At 43.4% G+C, this 18,822-nt stretch overlaps 1 protein-coding gene and 1 long non-coding RNA gene across 4 annotated transcripts in view; one reads left to right on the forward strand and one right to left on the reverse strand.

The window, feature by feature from the left end:
- The window catches only part of LOC121831018 (uncharacterized), a 35,474-nt gene extending 25,843 nt beyond the window's left edge, over positions 1–9,631 (reverse strand). The window contains exon 1 of one of the 2 annotated variants that reach the window (XR_013053029.1): positions 9,449–9,631. This is a non-coding gene — a long non-coding RNA (uncharacterized LOC121831018). Of the gene's footprint in view, positions 1–9,442 lie in introns of both variants that reach the window. The other variant, XR_013053028.1, reaches the window with a different exon arrangement.
- Abhd5 (abhydrolase domain containing 5, lysophosphatidic acid acyltransferase) overlaps positions 9,619–18,822 on the forward strand; it is a 29,341-nt gene continuing 20,137 nt past the window's right edge. The window contains exon 1 of one of the 2 annotated variants that reach the window (XM_076577441.1): positions 9,619–9,887. In XM_076577441.1, coding sequence (XP_076433556.1) covers positions 9,844–9,887 — 44 coding nt within the window. In that variant the 5' untranslated portion in view covers positions 9,619–9,843. The remainder of the gene's footprint in view (positions 9,888–18,822) is intronic. The other variant, XM_076577442.1, reaches the window with a different exon arrangement.

Below are 18,822 nucleotides of genomic sequence, written 5' to 3' on the forward strand. Positions count from 1 at the left end.
TGACTTGGGTGACCTTTAGGCTTCCTGACCTTTCTTTTCCAAACAGAGATCATGCAGTCTTCAGTGATAAAAATGTCCTGCCCATGTCTCCAGGCTGCTGGAACATGTGACAGTGGAGCCCAGTGTAGTGCAAAGATCAGCAAGAACCTCGGGAATGTTGGCTTGGGGCAGTGATGTTTATTTTTAATTTTAAAATAACTAATTGACAAATAGTTTCATATTTCAGGTACAATGCTATGACTTGATGTATCTACACTGTGTAATAATTTACACTGAAAATTACTACACCCATCACCATCCACACTTATCATTCAATGGGTATCAGAAGTTTTAGAGCAAGTTCAGTTTACCAATTATTTCATGGATTGTGATTTTTTTTTATTGTATCTAAAAGTCAATGTCATCTAGATTTATCTTTCAAGAGTTATAGTTTTTCATATCGCATCTAAGTCCATAATCCATTTTTGTGAGTGTGAAGGGTATAATGTATCACACACACACACACACACACACACACACACACACACACACACACACACAACCTGTCCAGTTGTTCTTGCATTGTTTATTAAAACACTGTCTTTGCTCCATTCCTTTGTGAGTTTTCCTCTCTATCCCTTGATCTACTTGTCTATTCCTTTGCCAACACCACACTGCCTCCAGAGTGCATTATACCTTCATTATACCTTCACAGAGGTCAGGTAGTACCAGCTGGGCCCCTCCCCCTTCCTTCTTTTCCTTCAGTATTACATTGACTTACTGGGGGTTTCCTTGCCATATAAACTTTAAAATTATTTTCCTGTTATCAGAAAATAACCAGCTGGGATTGTGATTGTGATGCTATTCACTATGTATATCAAGGTAACGGCTGTTCTGACGGCGAGCTCTGACCTCTTATCCACGGACATGGACTATCTACTCACAACAGTCCTTTTACTTCTTCACCAATATTTTATCATTTGCCTAAATATTTAATTTATAGTTAAGGATTTTAAAAGCTGGATTTTAATGGAATTATTATGTTTGCATTAGTTACTTCTCTCACTGCTGCAACCGAATACCTGACAAGAGTCAACTTAAGAGGAACGGTTTATTTTGGCCGACAGTTAAGGGGGCACAATCTATCATAATGGGGAAGGTACAATGACATGTGGTGATAACGTGTCCCCCAATATATTGTGCACCCTATTAAACTTATCTGGGGTCAGAGAACAGAACAGCCATGAGATAGACATTGAGGCCAGAAAATGGTGGCGCACACACCTTTAATCCTAGCCTCTGGAGGCAGAGATCCATCCAGATCTCTGTGAGTTCAAAGCCACACTGGAAACAGCCAGGCATGATGACTCACATGCCTTCAATCCCAGGAAGTGAAGGCAGGAAGCAGAAAGGTATATAAGGCTTGAAGACCAGGAACTAGAAGCTTTTGGCTGGTTAAGCTTTTAGGCTTTTAGCAGCACAGTTCAGCTGAGATCCATTCAGGTGAGGACACAGAGGCTTCCAGTTTGAGGAAACAGGATCGGCTGAGGAATTGGCAAGGTGAGGTAGCTGTGGCTTGTTCTGTGTCTCTGATCTTTCAGAATTCACCCCAATAGCTGGCACTGAGGTTTTATTAATAAGACCTTTAAGATTCGTGTTACAATGACAGAAGCAGCTTGTGGCTGTGGCAGCAAGAACTTGTTCACATCTTAGTAAACCAGGAGGTGCAGGGGCCGGGGGAGGGATGCAGGCCCTCATCTGGCTTTATTCAATCTGAACCTCCAACTGATGGGACAGTACCACCCACTTCAGGATGGATCATCTCTCTTTGGCTAATCCTCTCTGGAAACACCTTCATAGACATCTCCAGAGGCTTGTGATACTAAATCTTATCAAGCTGACTAGGTTTCTATGACAAGGGCTAAGATGGTTTCCCAGTTTGTGACTTGGGTAAAAACAATCCTTCCAGGACAAATCGAAGAAGGCAAAGAGAAACCTGGGCATTCTATATCTATTTTTCCTGAGTATAAGTGATTAACATTTTAGTTGACAGCCGAGGTCTCAGTGCCCTTTACTGATGGGGTGATTGGCAACACAGGTACAGTGGCGGATGACGGCAAATCTTGGCCACAAACTAGGTTTTCAAATGGAGCACAGTGCTTATCTCTCCATGGTGAGAGAGTTGACAAAATGAGTTTTGTGAGGTTTGTGGTCACCTTGCTACCTCTTTGCATCTGAGACATGGTTCCTGAACTATGCTTTAGCTAGGGGTTGGAGTAGGGGGCAGGGATGGGACAGCCCTTTCAAACCACCACTGTCCTCATGTGGGATACTCACCGTCATCACACTAGGGCACATAATACACTAAATCAGAGGGACATGTGAGCCCCTTAGCTCTGCTACCACTGCTGTGTAAATGTTGAAAAGTCACAAAAACTTCTAGTCACTGATTGCTTCTTATTTGATGAAAATATTAACTACCAGGAATGAGGTAAAAATTAATTCCTAGAGCTGGAACCCTATCAATAAAAAAATTTATCCAGTCCCCAAGGTGTGTGGATTACAAATTTTTTCCAAATACTTACAGGAATTATAGAAGAAGTAGAAGTAATTATTTCGCACATGAGAGGATTAATCCCAGTGACAGCTGGTAAGTGCACTAACAAATACGCCAACAGCAGTTGCCACCAAGGACTCTCACGTTCCTCTAACCACCCTCCATACCCAGATCTAGATGTTGTGAGGTAGATGCTCTGAGGGATTCAAGGAAGAAAAACTATGCTTTAAGGTGGTGTCCCAGCTTCATTTCTGTTGCTGTGAAGAAGTAACCCAGGAGCTAAAGATACAGCTCAGCAGTCAAGAGCACATATTGCTCTTGCAGAGGACCAGGGTTCAGTTCCTAGCACCTGTGTTGGGCAGCTCACAACAACCTGTATCTAAAGCTCGAGGGGGAAGTGATGTTCTCTTCTGGCATCTGCAGACACCTGCACAGATATACATGCATACATAATTAAAAATACAAACTTTAAAATACCTTGACAAAAAGCAACTTACAAGGGAAAGGGTTTACTTTAGCTCATAATTCAAGTTCATAGTCCATCCATCATAGTGGACACGTCAAAGAGCTAGAACTTAAAACATCAATCCACAGTCAGGAGCAGAGAGAAAAGGATGCAGGCATGCTTAGTGCTCACCTAGCTTTTCCACTCTTAATACAGTCCAGGACCCAAATCCATGGAATGGTACCACCCACTTTCAGGTTGGGTCTTCCCACAGGCATGTCCACAGCTCATCCTGACTAGACAATGCCTCTTTGAGGCTCTCTCCATTCCCAAGTTATTCTATGTTATGTCAAGTTGAGAGTTAAAAACTAACCATCACAGATGGGTTCACTACTGAGAACTTAATTATTTTAGAAAGTTGTTTTGGAATAATTTCACGCTGCTATGCAAAATTAGTTTATGCTAAAAATGAACTTTTATAATAAATGATAATCTAGTATAACCACACATGTTAATTATCACCATAATTGTCACTTTTGTTCAATATATGTCCTTCCAGGAAAAGCACAGACATATGTAAAGAAATAATGGCTTAAATGTATAGGCTTAGGAGACTAAGGAGTTAATAACACAAAAGTAACAGCAATACATATCCTGTTTACACTTCTGAATCTGAAGTTCCTGACAACAGCCGGCTCCTAGCACCTGCAGCAGAAGAAATTACATTAGATCACAGACTACACTAAGAAAAGGGGAAGGTAGCTAAGCAACACCTTCAAGTTTCAACGAAGAAAATGTTTAAAATAAAAGCCCTAAATTTAGCTATCAAATGTATATTCATCAGCACAGCTAAAAACGTCTTCATGACTGATTTGCAGCATCTAATAAAGTAAAAAAAATAATAATAAAATCATCTGGCTCTGGGCACATCGCACACCTCAATGCCAGAAGGTGAGAAATCTTTTCTTCCACTGGGGGTCATGCTCCTGCTTTCATGCCTGACTGGACCGCCACACCAATCCTTTCTATCAGAGGTCTCTTTTCTCCTTCAAACCAGCTCAATAATCTGGATGGTGCTTAAGTGGGTGTGCCCCTGGGTGGTGACCATTATGATTTGTACTTCATACTTCAATTAAAAAGGAAACAAAGCTTTATTTGAGGCTTACTTTCACAAATTATTTCCAAAAATGTGTGGTGTAACGAAGTCTCATTGTCTTTTGGATCTGGAAAGATGCGTATCCACATCTTCAGAGAAAGGTGTCCTACGTGGTCCTCCATCTCTGTGTGTTTTCTGTTTGCCTGTGGGCTGCCCACTCCTCATGCTCACACCTCCACCTCCCTATGTGGTGCTGAGGGTGGAACCCGGGGCCTCAGGCAGGCCAGGCCAATGTCCACAACTGGGCTGCACCTTCAGTTCCTACTGTTTAGTTTTCCCTGTGAAGCTTTAAGTTCTTTACTTGCCATGGCCTTGGTAATTTTACATCCATATAAAGCAGACAATGGTATTCAGAAATCAGGCCACACAGGAAAATTTTTTAAGGCAGCCCTGGTTTGAAATGATTAACCATTTCTGTGACATACATAATTTGCGATTTGAAAGTTCCAAGGCTCAATATGTAGTTCATGCTATCACTATTTAACAACTGGTTCTCCCAAACAGACCAAAAAGAAACAAACAAACAAAACAACTCTAGTCACACAAGTAATGTGAGTGGTAGACTAATACCAGCTTAGGCCTCTGTCTCCACTAGTGCTGGTTTACTACAGCACAGAGCACCTCCAGCTGTAAGAGCAGACAGTATTTCAGCGTGGAATCCATGACTGGTGAAAATCGTCCCACGTGGAGCTGAAGCTAAATAAGCCAACTGGCCAAGTTACTTAGGACCAGGTACTTACCGCACTGACAACAGATAATTTCCCACTTGTCAGGAAATGTAATGGAGTCAAGACATTCCGCCACAAGTGCAGACTAAATGAAATGGACATTCAATAACCCACATTAAACTATAGGATGGGCTTTCAGGGTGGCGAGGGGCAGATGAGCTGGTAGCATTAATGTCAGAGGGAATTGTGGGTATGAACATTTTCTTTCTGCTACTGTATAAACATGTCCCTGCTAAAAACTGTTGTATGGCATACATAATATCTACATAGATGAGTTTTGCTCTTGAAAGTATAAATACAAATAAGCAACCGACATTTTTAATGCTGTTGTGTTGAGGGCACTGCTTTTTTTCTGATTAGGATGTTCATTATTTCAGCATGGACTTAAAGAAATTAAAAAGTCAGAATAAAAATGAAAGATAATAGATCTAAATATGGTAGGGGAAAATGTAAAAGCATTTATTTTACTGAAAATAAAAACCTAGGCTCTTCTATAGCTTCAGATGGATGTAAGGCAGAGGAAAGGAAGACTCAGAGTCTCCGGCCAACCAATAGGCATAGCTTGAGAAACTTCAAAATTTCTAGGGCTAGAGGACACTAAACGGAAGTTAAAGGTTAGCCCCTCTAGTCTCTTCTTCATTCTCCTGGCAACATCTCCACAGTCATCTGAGCTTGAAATTAGACAATCAACTTTGTGGCTTCCTTCTCAGGAAAACTGAACTATAAGCATCAGGATTAGAGCTAGGATAAACTTGGGGACTATGGATTGCATTTTAAATGCTCCCATCAAAGGACCATGAGCTAAATAAAGACTGATCATTAGCCTGCTGTTCTGAAGGATGGTGCAACTAAGAGATGGACCCTTAGGAAGATGGAACTTTGGGAGGCAGACCTTTAGGAAGGTGGACCCTTAAGGAGGTGGGGCTTTAGAGAAGTGAGCCCTTGGGAGAGGTGGAGCCTTGAGGCAGAACTCTGGGAGGTGGAGCCTAGTAGGTGGTGGGACTTTGTTGGAGTGGGTATGGCCTTGTTGGAGTGTTTCACTATGGGAGTAGGCTTTGAGGTCTCATATATTCTCAAGCTATGCCCAGTGTGGTACAGTTCACTTCCTTTTGCCTGTGGATCAAGATGTAGACCTCTCAGCTCCTTCTCCAGTACCATGTCTGTCCATATGCCGCTATGCTTCCTTCCCACAATGATGATAATGGACTAAACCTCTGAAACTGAAAGCCAGCCCCAATTAATGTTTTCCTTTATAAGAGTTGCTATGGTCATGGTGTCTCTTCCCAGCAATAGAAATCCTAACTAAGACATGGTCCAAGGACTCACAGATGCCACGGTGTTCAGAATGGAGCTGCAGGGTTTCAACACTGCTGGTTGGGCTCAGGGCTTTGTAGCCAAGTTTAGTCAAGAACAGCTCCTTTATCAGCAGCAAGGTAAAGCCAAACCAGGTATCCCCAGAGTTAGGGAAGGTCATCAAACCCTATAGCCCTGGGCACAGCTCCATCAGTTTCTACACAAAACCTAGCATTAGATGATGGTGTGATTTTTCTTAGTTTTCACTATGTAGCAGTCACACTTTATGAGAGCAAACTTGAGGTCCACAGAGACTTACAAGTGTACATGCTTGCCAGCCCAACTTCCTGAAAGTGCCACAGGAGCTGGAGCCTCACTTTGCAGTTTTTTTTTTTTACTGAACTCAATACCACTAGGCTGTAACTGTGTGGGCAGTAGAAGCCCTGACGGTCAGGCTGTCCTAAACAGTGAAGGACATAACCTTCAAGATGGAAATGGTCAGTTTCCTAGACATATTACAAGCTGCTGTTAACAGCCAAGAATTTCTATAAAAGTATTTTTTATAGGTTCCTGTGGTAGATTGAATGTAATTGGCCTCCGTAAGCTCATAGGGAGTGGCACTATTAGTAGGTGTGGCCTTGTTGGAGGAAGTGTGTCATTGTGGAGGCAGGCTTTGAGGTCTCATATGTTCAAGCCATGCCTAGTGTCTCACTTTACTTCCTGTTGCCTACAGATCAAGATGTAGAATTCTCAGCTCATTCTCCAGCACCATGTCTTCCTGCACACCACCATGTCACACCATGATAATGGACTAAACCTCTGAACTGTAAGCCACCCAAATGTTTTTCCTTCCTGAGAGTCAATTCCAGCAAACTGTCCTCTGACTTCTACATGCCCATCATGGCATGTGCACCCCCCCCCCAAACACGTGCTCACAAAATAAATGTAGTATTTCTAAAAAGCTGTAGCCATCAAAGAATGTTGAGAATAATAGGGAACGGGGCTCAGATGAGGAAAAAAGGCTGCAGTGAGGGGGGAGCGTCAGACGTTTGAGTGCCCCCCAAAGTTCTCACACCGGGAGCGGCTGCAGTGAGGGGGGAGCGTCAGACGTTTGAGTGTGCCCCAAAGTTCTCACACCGGGAGCGGCTGCAGTGAGGGGGGAGCGTCAGACGTTTGAGTGCGCCCCAAAGTTCTCACACCGGGAGCGGCTGCAGTGAGGGGGGAGCGTCAGACGTTTGAGTGCCCCCCAAAGTTCTCACACCGGGAGCGGCTGCAGTGAGGGGGGAGCGTCAGACGTTTGAGTGTGCCCCAAAGTTCTCACACCGGGAGCGGCTGCAGTGAGGGGGGAGCGTCAGACGTTTGAGTGCCCCCCAAAGTTCTCACACCGGGAGCGGCTGCAGTGAGGGGGGAGCGTCAGAAGTTTGAGTGTGCCCCAAAGTTCTCACACCGGGAGCTCAACCCCAGTAGTGCTGTTGGAAGGTGAGGCCCAATGGGAAACGAGTGGGCTGCTGAGACACTACCTTCACGGATCAGTTAATGCCTTCATCTCAGGAGTCAGTTTTGGGGTTGTGGGTTTCTCATGAAAGAGTGAAGCCCCTTTCTTGTCCTCCTTGCCCTTCTGCCAGGAGATGAAGCAGCAGCAAGGCCCTCACCATACACAGACTCATGGCACTCCTCACAGCCTCCAGCACCATGAGATAAATTTGTTACAAATGACCTGTGTTTTTCTACAGCAGCAAACATGGTCTAAGATGGTGAGTGATGAATGGAATCTAAAGGGTAGTACATTAATGTAGGCTTCATGAAGGCCAGAGTCCTATTAACCCAGCCTCAACAGCAGCGTTAAGGATATACTAACCATGAGTGAGTACCTGGGTGTGAACAGACAAACAACAAAAGCAGGTTGGAGCTGAAGACTGAAAGGAAAATAGGTAATAAAAAAGTTGATATTTACATTATCCGCTTGTCTTCAAAAAAAGGAAAAATAAAGGGGATGGTGGGAACATTTTGCTCAAACCTCAGTTCACATACTTGCTATTTGTTAGGTCTCTGGGAACGAGGAAAGTGTCACTTACGTATGATCTTATTATAATATGGTTTGAAGACTCAACCAATTAGCTTACATCAGGCCACTGAGCAGCCCAAGGCATCAGTACCACCCAGTTCAGGCGGCTGAACTAAGTGAGCTGACTGCATATTCTCAGGATCCTTTTTGAGGTGGTGAGGTGGGTAGGGGATGGATGCATAGAAGGCCCATTGAGCTAGTCCTACCTGTACATAGCTTGTTAAGAACACAAAGAGCTAGGCTTCTTCATATCACTTTCTCCTGAGCCGAGGGACCTGCCCTAGCCAACGAAAACATCCCTTATGCAACACCAGGGTGCCTCTATTTATTTAATCACAGTGAGTGTCATGGCTCTGAATTCTATTTTTAAAACACAACCTTGGGCTTGCTTGCTAGCTGCTGACTTCTATCTGCCTGTACTGAGCTCTGCCGCCAGTCTTTATCACTTTCATACATTTGCTTATGTCCCTCAGTCGAAAACCAACCAGCCAACCAGCCAAACAAAAAGTTAAAATTATCCCGTGTGTGACGGAATGCTTTAAGGTTTAAAAAAATATTGTTTTAAAATTGTGTGTGTGTGTGTGTGTGTGTGTGTGTGTGTGTGTGTGTGTGTGCTACTTGTCTGTATGTGCCTCATATGCATCGAGTGCTCTGGGGCCAGAAGAGGGTGTCGGTGCCTGGGACTGGAGTTACAGCTGTAATGTGTGGGGCCCCACACGGGTGCTGGAAAACAAACCCATCCTCCCCTACAAGGGCAACAACCACTGAACCATCTCTCTGGCCTCCCTCCCTTTAAATAAATTTATTTTAAAGACAGGGTCTCACTGTGTAGCTCTGGCTGGCCTGGCGCTCCCTAGGTAGATCAGAACATTCAACCCACAGAGATAGGTCTGCCTGACTCTCTAGCGCTGTTATGAAGGGCATGTGCCAACATGCCCGGCTAATGAGAATATTTTCATGAGCCATTCATCATTTCAGAATGGATTCTAGTTAGTTCCTCCCTCCCTCCCTCCTCCCCTCCCCCTCTCTCAGTTCTCTAGAGACCACGGGGGTGGGGGTGTCCAATTCTAAGTACCCACACATAGGCTCCCAGCCTTCCCACGTGTCTGGAGTCTGGGTGGGTGAAGTGCATGTTAGGGTCAGAGCAGTGCCCACTTAGACTGAGGTTGGATGAAGGGTCCCGCGAGCTGCGCTCTCCCGGTGGCCACCAGCGTGGCACGCCCACCTCTGGGTGCCGCACTCAGGCGCTCTCAGGCCGAGGACTGCTGGCTAGCGGGGCCCGGACAGTCCATCCGGGCGGAATGACGCCTCAATGGTCATTATGCAGATGAACGACTACCTAACTCGCGAGCCTCCCGCCGCAGCGTCGGGCTGACCTTCCTTCGCAGCGACCCAGACTCCCCGAGACAGGAGGCGGCGCATGCGTAGCTGGGAGGCCAGGCTGCGCGGAAGTAAAGCGAGCCGTGGCGAGGCCGCGCCCTCGAAGCGTCCTAGTGGGTGGACGACGCATGCGCGGGCGGCGCGGTCTTAAGGGCGGCCGCGGCCCGGGGCCGCCCAGTCGGCCCGTCAGCCGGCTTCGAGGTGTGTTCCTGCGCTTGCGCGGCGGCGGTGCTGAGCGCTATGGCGGCGGAGGAGGAGGTGGACTCGGCGGACACCGGTGGAGGGTGAGGATCACCCGGGAAGAGGGACGACGTGGTTTGGGGGCGCCCCAAGGAGGAGTGACGCTCTGGCGATGCCGGGCGGCCGGCTGAGGGAAGACGCGGGGCTGACAGGCCGCGGGGCCGCGGGGAGAGCGGCCGGTGAGGGCGCCCGGCCGGGCGACCCTGATCAGCGTCACCGCTCGCCTCGAGCGGGGCGGAGATCGCGACTCCGCGCGGGGACCCAGCGACCTGGCCTGGACGCGGGGAGCCGGGCGTCAGCAGGGTGGGGAGTGGGCATGTGGACTTCCGGGAGCCTCCTGGGGAGGTTGACAGTCAGCTGTGCCGGAGAGCGTCCTCGGTGGCCGCCTGCGCTCGCGTCACACCTCCCTGGCCCGGTGCGCTCCTGTCACCAGGCGGTCTGGCTTTCCCTGAGGAATCGCCCGAGTCTTCTCGGCAGCAAACTTTGTGGAAGTTGAAGGGCAGATGCCTAACAGGAAGCCCTTAAGTTTTTTTGTTTTTGTTATTGTTTTTTTGAAACTGTGTGTGTAGCTCTGGCTGTCCTGGAAATCAATGTAGACCAGGCTAGATTCAGATCTGCAGAGCTCAGTCCTTTTGCCTCAGCTGCTCAGGGCTGGAATCAGGTGTGAGGCACCACATCCAGCTTTTTGATGGACTCGTTTTAAGTTATTCTTGTCTGTCTTTGACATATGCCATGCCCTTGTGAGTGGAATACTAACTGTTGGATAAATTAAATTACCATGAACTAAGTTATTGCATTGATTCTCAGAAGGCTGCTCTTTTGTATGGACAGGACTATACATCTCTCCCTTATAAGTGTTTTGACAGTTCCATTTCAGATGTTTGGAGACATTTGCATAGAAAAGATAGCTTATGATACTATGAAAGCAAATATTTTGGAAAGACATTAGTTAGGGAAGGAATATTTTGAAACACATGAAACCACATTCTCCTAGTTTTGCTCAAGTGATAACAAGTTGTGCCCACTTTTTGGTTTGTTGTTGAGCTTCCTAGTTACTTGGTATGAAATGCAGAGTGTCTCAGGGTACAGCCAGGAACTGGCAGCTTGTGTTCCTATCAAACTTGTCAGGACAGTTTTGGGCTCTGAGACTACTAACTTGTGGACCTTTTTGGTCTTGATGGTGTGAGGCTCCAGAGTCCAGAGCACAACCATGAGAGCGAGTTATGGCTTGGGTGGTGTCTGGAGGTCACGGAGGGCAAGACCAGCCACAGCCCCAAGACAGAGGTAGCCCTCCCTGGTATATTCTTGGCAGGACATTTGAGCAGTTGCTGGGTATCTACTTGGAGATGGTCTTCTGAACTATACCAAGCAAGCACAGAAAAGGCTGAGTTCCTGCTGGGTGTTCCCCAGTGTGGAGATAATCCTAATGTCTACCCTGTGTGCTAGATCTGACTACTCCCATTTTCATTTGGAACTACCTCTAACAAGTAGTTGAGCTAATTGGAACCTACCTCTTAAGATGTCTGCATTTAGTTTTAAGGCATTTCCCTCATAATTCTGCTGCTTCTTGATTGGATTGGGACTTCTGGGATATTTGCCTACTGTTCTGAGTCAAGTTCTTCAAGCCATTTGGACTTAGGCAGTGCCATATCTGAATGTCCTAAGAGGCTTCACATGTTGAAATTTAATCCTCATTGTGAAGAATTAGCAAGTGGAACTTTAATCTGATGATAGTCCATAGAGGCAAGGCTTTCGGGAATGATTAGGATGAGATAGTAGAATGGAGTACTGGTGATTGAATCCTTGTAGTTTTATGAAAGAAGAGGACAGATCAGTATATGTACCAACTGTATGTTCTCAGCTCCCCGTGTCTTGCCTTGTGCTACCCTGGGATTTTACCAAGAAAAGTCTGACACTAAAACTAATCCTTCAGTTTTGTACCTCCAGAACTATGACCAAAACACCTCGTTTCTTTGTGACTTATCAGTACATATGGGGAGATGACATTAATAAAGTAAGCAGTAATAAAGCAGTCCTCTCACAGCTATGTAAGTCTTGTCTTTCCCCTTGTGGAGACAAGTGTACCCGGAAGCTTTCAAAATCCAGTCCTTTTCAGTTGCAAAACAGTTGAGAAAGCCAAATATAATAAAAATAGGGTCGATTTCTGTGACTCGCTGTCATAATGTCCCAGAGAATTAAGTGCTGATTGAATTTAGGGGAAAGCTATCACAGAACTCCACTATTGAAGAATAGACTATAAAATAGGTGGCTTGTAGGGCATGCTAGAGTTGGTGTGTACTGGCAGACCATTGCTGAATTTTCAGGAATTTTATAGCACCAGCATCCTGAAACCAGCCACTGTGGGAGAGTTTACACCATGGAAGTCATCAGATGCTATTGCTCTGTAATCCTTGCCCCATGGCTTCTTTAAAATCATGAAATTATGCCGGGCGGTGGTGGCGCACGCCTTTAATCCCAGCACTCGGGAGGCAGAGGCAGGCGGATCCCTGTGAGTTCGAGGCCAACCTGGGCTACCAAGTGAGTTCCAGGAAAGGCGCAAAGCTACACAGAGAAACCCTGTCTTGAAAAACCAAAAAAAAAAAAAATAAAAAAAAAATAAAATAAAATAAAATCATGAAATTGCAATTCCAGTACTTATCTGACTTGGGTCTTACACACACACACACACACACACACACACACACACACACACACACACACACACCACACTGACCTCAAGACCTCAAGTGAATACTGTACCACTGAGCTACATCCCCCAGCCCTCTTGAGTCCTTTTCAGTATTCAGTACTATAGTGAAACTCTTATTAGATAGCTTACTCTTATGACTTTTTGTTGATTCTCTTAACTGAGACCAACAGTTGCGTTTATTAGGCTCTATTCTTTTAACTATTTTCTAAATACAGTAATTCCCCCAGAGTTTATTATTTTCTTTTTATTTTTTATTTATGCACAGTTCTTGAGCTGTCTTGTCTTTGAAGGGCTGAGATCGCGTTCTCTTCTGTACTGTAGTATACTGTTGTGTTTGCCAGCTGTTTGTATCTGTTTTCGAGTTTAGCATGTCTAGACCATAGCCTTATTGTGTCTCCTTCCTTAAATGGTGTAAAGGGCACAGCTCTTCCCCTACTCTTCTATGTTTTTGAAGGCAGTTTTATTCTTCTGGTTGTCTGCACTCTTATAACTGGCCTTTAAGTATCAAATCTGTTCCCTTTATTGTCTTTGGATAACAAGTCCCCACAGAGTCTAACAACCTGCCCGTTATTGTCCCACTGTTACCTGGGAGCCACTTAGTTCAAAACTTTCATGTTCTTTCCTTGCATTTTTGTGAGCTTGGTAACATACATCAAACCTAGCTCATTTTATTAGTGCCTTTTCTACTTCCAAGAAGAACTCTCTTCTTCACACACAGTGGCTCTGTTATAGTTATGGTATATCCTGAGCTTGACTGTGACGCCATTTGGAATCTGTGTGGCTTCCATCCAGCGCTGGAGTTTTATTTCCTTTCTATACACTCTAACTCTGGAAAGCCATACTTTTTCATGCTTCCTAAACCTGTCACCTGTTTCCCTGTCATTCTTCATGGTTTGTTTTACTTCATTTTCTATAACCCAAAATAGATTATTACCTTCCTTCTCTAAGGTCATGGTATTTTGTGTGTTTGTGTGATGCATGCTTGTGTATGTACATGTGTGTATGTGTTGCATGTGGAAGCCAGATGAAGACATTGGGTGCCTTGTCTGTCACTCTCTACCTTATTCCTGAGAGACAGGGTCTCTCACTGAACCCAAAGCTTGCTGTTCCGGCTAGTCTAGGTCCTGGGATCTGCTCCCAGTGTTGGGGTTATTGCATGCTAGGCCATGCTGCTTCACATGGGTGCTGGGATCTGAACTCAGGTCCTTGTGCTTGTGCAACAGGTGCTTTTACCCACTGAGCTGTCTCCGCAGCCCACATGGTATTTCTTTTTAAAAAAATTTGTTTTTTACTATTATGGCCTTCAACTTTTGAATTTTCTGCCTTTACTTTCCAAATGCCAGGTTTTCAGGCATGTACCACCACACTCAGCTCTAAAGTTTCTTTGTCTCACTTAAATACTGTTTAATAATATATTTATTTATGTATTTATTTTGTGAGCTCAGAAAAAGGTTTTTGTCCTCAAATATTTAGCAGAGTCCAAAGGGGCTGTATAAATAGTAATCTCCAATAATTTCTTATTAAACCTTTAACTATTATAAACTTATGCTAACATGAACCCTGAGCTTACAAATCTATTAATTATTCATATTTCAGGTGTATGACTTGTTTGTTTCCCTGAGATATTCAGAAATTTTTGTATATTAGTGGGACAACAATTAGAACCACTCACTTCAGTTTTCCTGGGATGTTGGAAACAGGTTTCTATTTCTTGACCTTAGATGAACCAACCACGCCTGCACTCCAGAATGCCAATCACAGACCATCAAATGCAGGTGTCAACCCTGTGACAAAAAACAAAGATTATAAAATCAGGGGTAGGCCACATAGTCAAAACAATGCTCAACAATATGTTTCAGGACTCAGAGATACGACTCATACTATTTATTTGTTTATTTTGGTGTTTTCTTTTTCTTTCTTTTTTTTGTTTTAGTTTTTTTTTTTTTTTTTTTTTTTTTTTGAGACAGGGTTTCTCTGTGTAGTTTTAGAGCCTTTCCTGGAACTCACTCTGTAGCCCAGCCTGGCCTCGAACTCACAGAGATCCACGTGCCTCTGCCTCCTGAGTGCTGGAATTAAAGGCGTGCGCCACCACTGCCTGGCAACCCATACTATTATAATACCTATTCTGAAACATTATGTTGCTTTTTTAAAAAGTCTTGACTAATTGTTAAAGTTTTAGTTAAACTTTATGTGCCCCTGATTGTGAGTTATAAAAAGTGTAAAGATAATTTTATTAAAAATAATTATTTGGTTTGAGACCTAGGACTTTTAGTTTTATTGTCTTCATTGTCTGATGGATAAGCTTATTTTATAACTGACTTAAAGAAACATTTCTCTGACTTGTTGAACAGGGAGTGTGAATGTTCACATGTAACTGCTTCAAGTGTGTCTGACATGAGGTTCTGACTCTTCTCCTGAGTGGCTGTTTAGGGACTGTGTTAGGGAAGGTAGGAAATGCCATAGGAAGGATATGTGTGTGTGCTTGTGGGCATGCAAGCTCCTGGTTTTATGAGAGAGGGTATTTCTGTATAGACTAGACTGGTCTCAAAATTTTAATCTTTCTGCGTCAGCCTTCTGAGTGCTGGCATCGCAGGCCTGAGTCATGCCACTCAGCTTAAGAATGTTCTAAATTAACCTGTAAGTATATTAGAGGGCATGTGCTGTCATGATGGCCAGTGATAACTTGAATCGTTTTAGTAACATATATCCAAAACTGTTAACGTTCATTACTTAAGTTGTACTTATATGTGGCATATTCTCTTTCCCCCTCTTTCACAAGAATGGGATTTAAAAATTCTGTTCCCAAGAGAAAAGGCCTTTAGTTGTGTTGCAGTTCCAATTTGGAAGTTTTTAATTCTTTGAGTGAGGAATTATTTCAGAAGAATTGTATATTACCTCTAATTTGTTTATTTATTAAAGAAAATCAAAGCTTCATGGTTTCTTAAGAGAGAATTTTGTGCTTAGATTACAGGGAACAATAGTAAGCACACTTTCTCCTCTTGATTGTACCAGTAGAGGGATGGGACCTATTTTAAGCAAAACAGTAACATAATTAAATCCTCTTTACTTATAACCTAATTAGAAATGTTGCATTAAGTGGCCAGCAGAGTGTGTGGAAATTGGCCAGACTTCTGTATATTTTCTTCAGGATACTTTGAAACCTCTTTCACCATTTCACAATATTTATAGATTGTGCAATTCAGGTTTAGTAACACTATAGATAGTCAAATGTCTCAGAGAACAAAACAGGAATTACCAGGAACTTAAGTGTTCATGGCATGAGAGACGAGTACATTGTTAATGATAGTTACAAAAAATTAAGTAGAAAGTTCAGGAGAAAATTCAGGATACTTAAAATCAGATTTTTTTTTGGTAAATATATTCTAATATGTTAATCACTACTTGGTTTTCCTAAGAGTTATCACTTTTAGTGTGTCTTCTAAAACTTTCCTTACTAAATTTTTTTTTGTTTCTACTCCAGTGGTTATAGATCTAGATCAAGAATCTTTTAATTATTATTTTTTTAAATTAGATGCTTCAGGACTTGCACTTTTTGTCTTACCAACAAGGTCAGTGCCCAGGTTGTAGGGCTTTTGTAGAAAAACTTTTGGCACCCACTGGCAAGCCTTCCTGGTGTTGTGTTTACTTTGGGGGAAATTACAGTCTTTGCAGTGAATGACTTTTCTTTGTATTGCAGTTGATTCTTCCATGTCTTCTGAAATCAGGCTTTGCTATGGATAATAAAGCTGACTGATTATTGCTCAAATAGGCCATACATTTCTATTTTACAAAACCGTGTAGAGAGTTTACTACACGAGTAAGTAGAGAGTCTACAGCTGGACCTCGTGGATTTTTGCCTTGAATCTGTGACCTCAGAAGAATGGCTCTAAGTCTGACAGCCTTAGATCCAGTGTCCACATGCTAAGTCCAGGGAATGCCAGACAACAGAGTGGCCTCAGACACGCAGTGGAAAGCACAGTCTATTTAGAGATGTGGTTAAGTTACTCTGCAGACAGAAGAGAGGGCTGGCTAGGGAATAACAGAGGTAGCAAGAAAGGCATGAGGACTCCTGAACAAGAGCCTGAGTGGTGGGTAGACAGACTACGGCTTTTCACTCCTTACAGGTGTTCCCTGGGGGCTGCTGTATGTGTGGGACTTAGTCTTACACATGTAGAATAGAAGTCCACTTCTGTAAAAGTCTTACCAGTAATCTGATTAAAGCAGACCTGGACAGAGCACTGCTGGGGTCAGGGAAATGCTATTTTCACAGTTCTATTAGGCATGAAAATATGTGGTTTTTGTCTACTTCAAATATGCTATAGAAAAAGCTCATCTGTAAAATCTGGTCTTGTGTTGATGAAAAGGTAGCTATGAAAATATAATGAGAATCTGTGCCCTTAATTACTAATGTACCCACTAGGCTTATAGACACTAAACTAGTCATTAGGAGTCAAAATTAATAGATCTAGCCTTCGAAGGTGGTTTTGAGGGCCAGGTGTGGCTTGTACCTCCAATTCCAGCACCTGGGAGACCGAGGCAAGTGAATCAAAAATTCAAGGCCATTCTCAGCTGCTTAGCAACACAAGCTTGGGTTTGCTTTTTGAAGTGGTAACTCAGTGGAGGAAGACCTATGCCTGCACCACAGTCTGTTTCATAACTTTTAAAATTCCAATCTCCTGTACAAAGAAGGTTTCAGTCTGATTTTTTTTGGCATTTTTTTTGTTTGTTTTTAATGACTGAAGCAAATACTGCATTTGTGCTTTCTTTGTCCCAACTTGTGTATGTCATTTGAAGCAAGTAGATTATAGTTCACTTCAGTTATTTGTTTTTTTTAATTGATCTCTGATTGTCTCTGACAAAGAACTGTACTATGATCTGAAGGATGTTTGTTAAAGTGATGAGATTCAGTTATAAGAAACTTCCTGTTCATAATTTTATGATCAAATAGAGATATGCAGGCACAAAATAGGATGAAAGAGTGTCAGTTTAGTGATAATTTAAAAATAAGCAAAAACACATTACTCTCTTTTTGAAAATTAAAAAATTGTTAATAAATTAAAAAACAAGTAGCCGAAGCAACTTTCCCTGGTTAGTTTGCAGATAGATTTGCATACTCATAAGTGGACTAGTGTTAACACCTTCTTAGGTTTATACCTCAACAGTTGATCAGTGTAGCACTTGTGAGGGGTGGCCAGAGGTCTTCTTGTCTTGTACTGTCAATGCACAAATATGAAACTGACATTTTAGTGCAGGCCATTATATGTCTATGAAAAGCTGACCAAATATATCTGCTAATATTCTTGTCTTGATTCTTTCTATTTGTGTATACACCACATACACACACACACACATACACACACACACACACACACACACACACACACACACACACACACACACACAGCTACTGAACCTACTAGAAAATTTTGTCTAAAGACTGAGATAAGAAGAAAGTTAACTGTAACTATAAAGGATGGACAGGCATCCATTAGAGAGTGAAGCTGTTAGGGCATTGTCCTGTTCTCCAGTCACCGTCTGATGGCTCTTTCCTGGATTTCTGCTTTATATCGACTTTCAGTTATTCTTTGTTTTGAAGTTTCAGACCCTTGCCCTGCCCACATACCTTGTTGTAGAACCTGAAGTACACTAAGTGTTCATTGCCTATAGAGCCCATCTGCCTTTCTTCATCACGCTCTATTAGGCTGCTGACTGCAGCCTCCAGTTTCCAGTCACAGTTCTCAAGGGCTCAGATGACCACCAGCTGGTGTATTTAACACTGGATATTTAAGGTCAGCTTTGAGATAGATTCAACTTTTGGTGTGCCGTGTGGTAGGCAGATAAATATGTAAACAACAGCCACTGACAACAGTAACTGTATCTGTAGTAAGGACCACGCCTTTGCACCCTAGCATCAGGAATAGTGTTTCTGGAAAAGTGAGGTATTAGGACCAAGGGAAGAGCTGGGCAGACCATAGAGACCTGCAGCAGTGTGACCTTTTGAGAGGGATGAGGCAAAGCAAGAGAAAAGCTGGGAAGGAGTAGACTGGAGAGGACCAAGGAGCCTGGGCCACCTGTAGACAGTAGCCAGTTTCTCAGGCATTTTGAGGGAGGTACTCTCCTGTGGATTTGGGGGTCTTTCAGAACTGAGCTTAAAAGGTCTACTTTTCTTACTAGCCATGTATCATCTATCCTGGTTTTAACATCAGGTTTCACATCTGTGAACTGAGCCTAATCTAGACTAAGACTACCCTAAATTGTAAGTGACCTAA

This window comes from Peromyscus maniculatus, chromosome 7 (genome assembly GCF_049852395.1).
Source record: "Peromyscus maniculatus bairdii isolate BWxNUB_F1_BW_parent chromosome 7, HU_Pman_BW_mat_3.1, whole genome shotgun sequence".
Taxonomy (NCBI): Eukaryota; Metazoa; Chordata; class Mammalia; order Rodentia; family Cricetidae; genus Peromyscus; species Peromyscus maniculatus.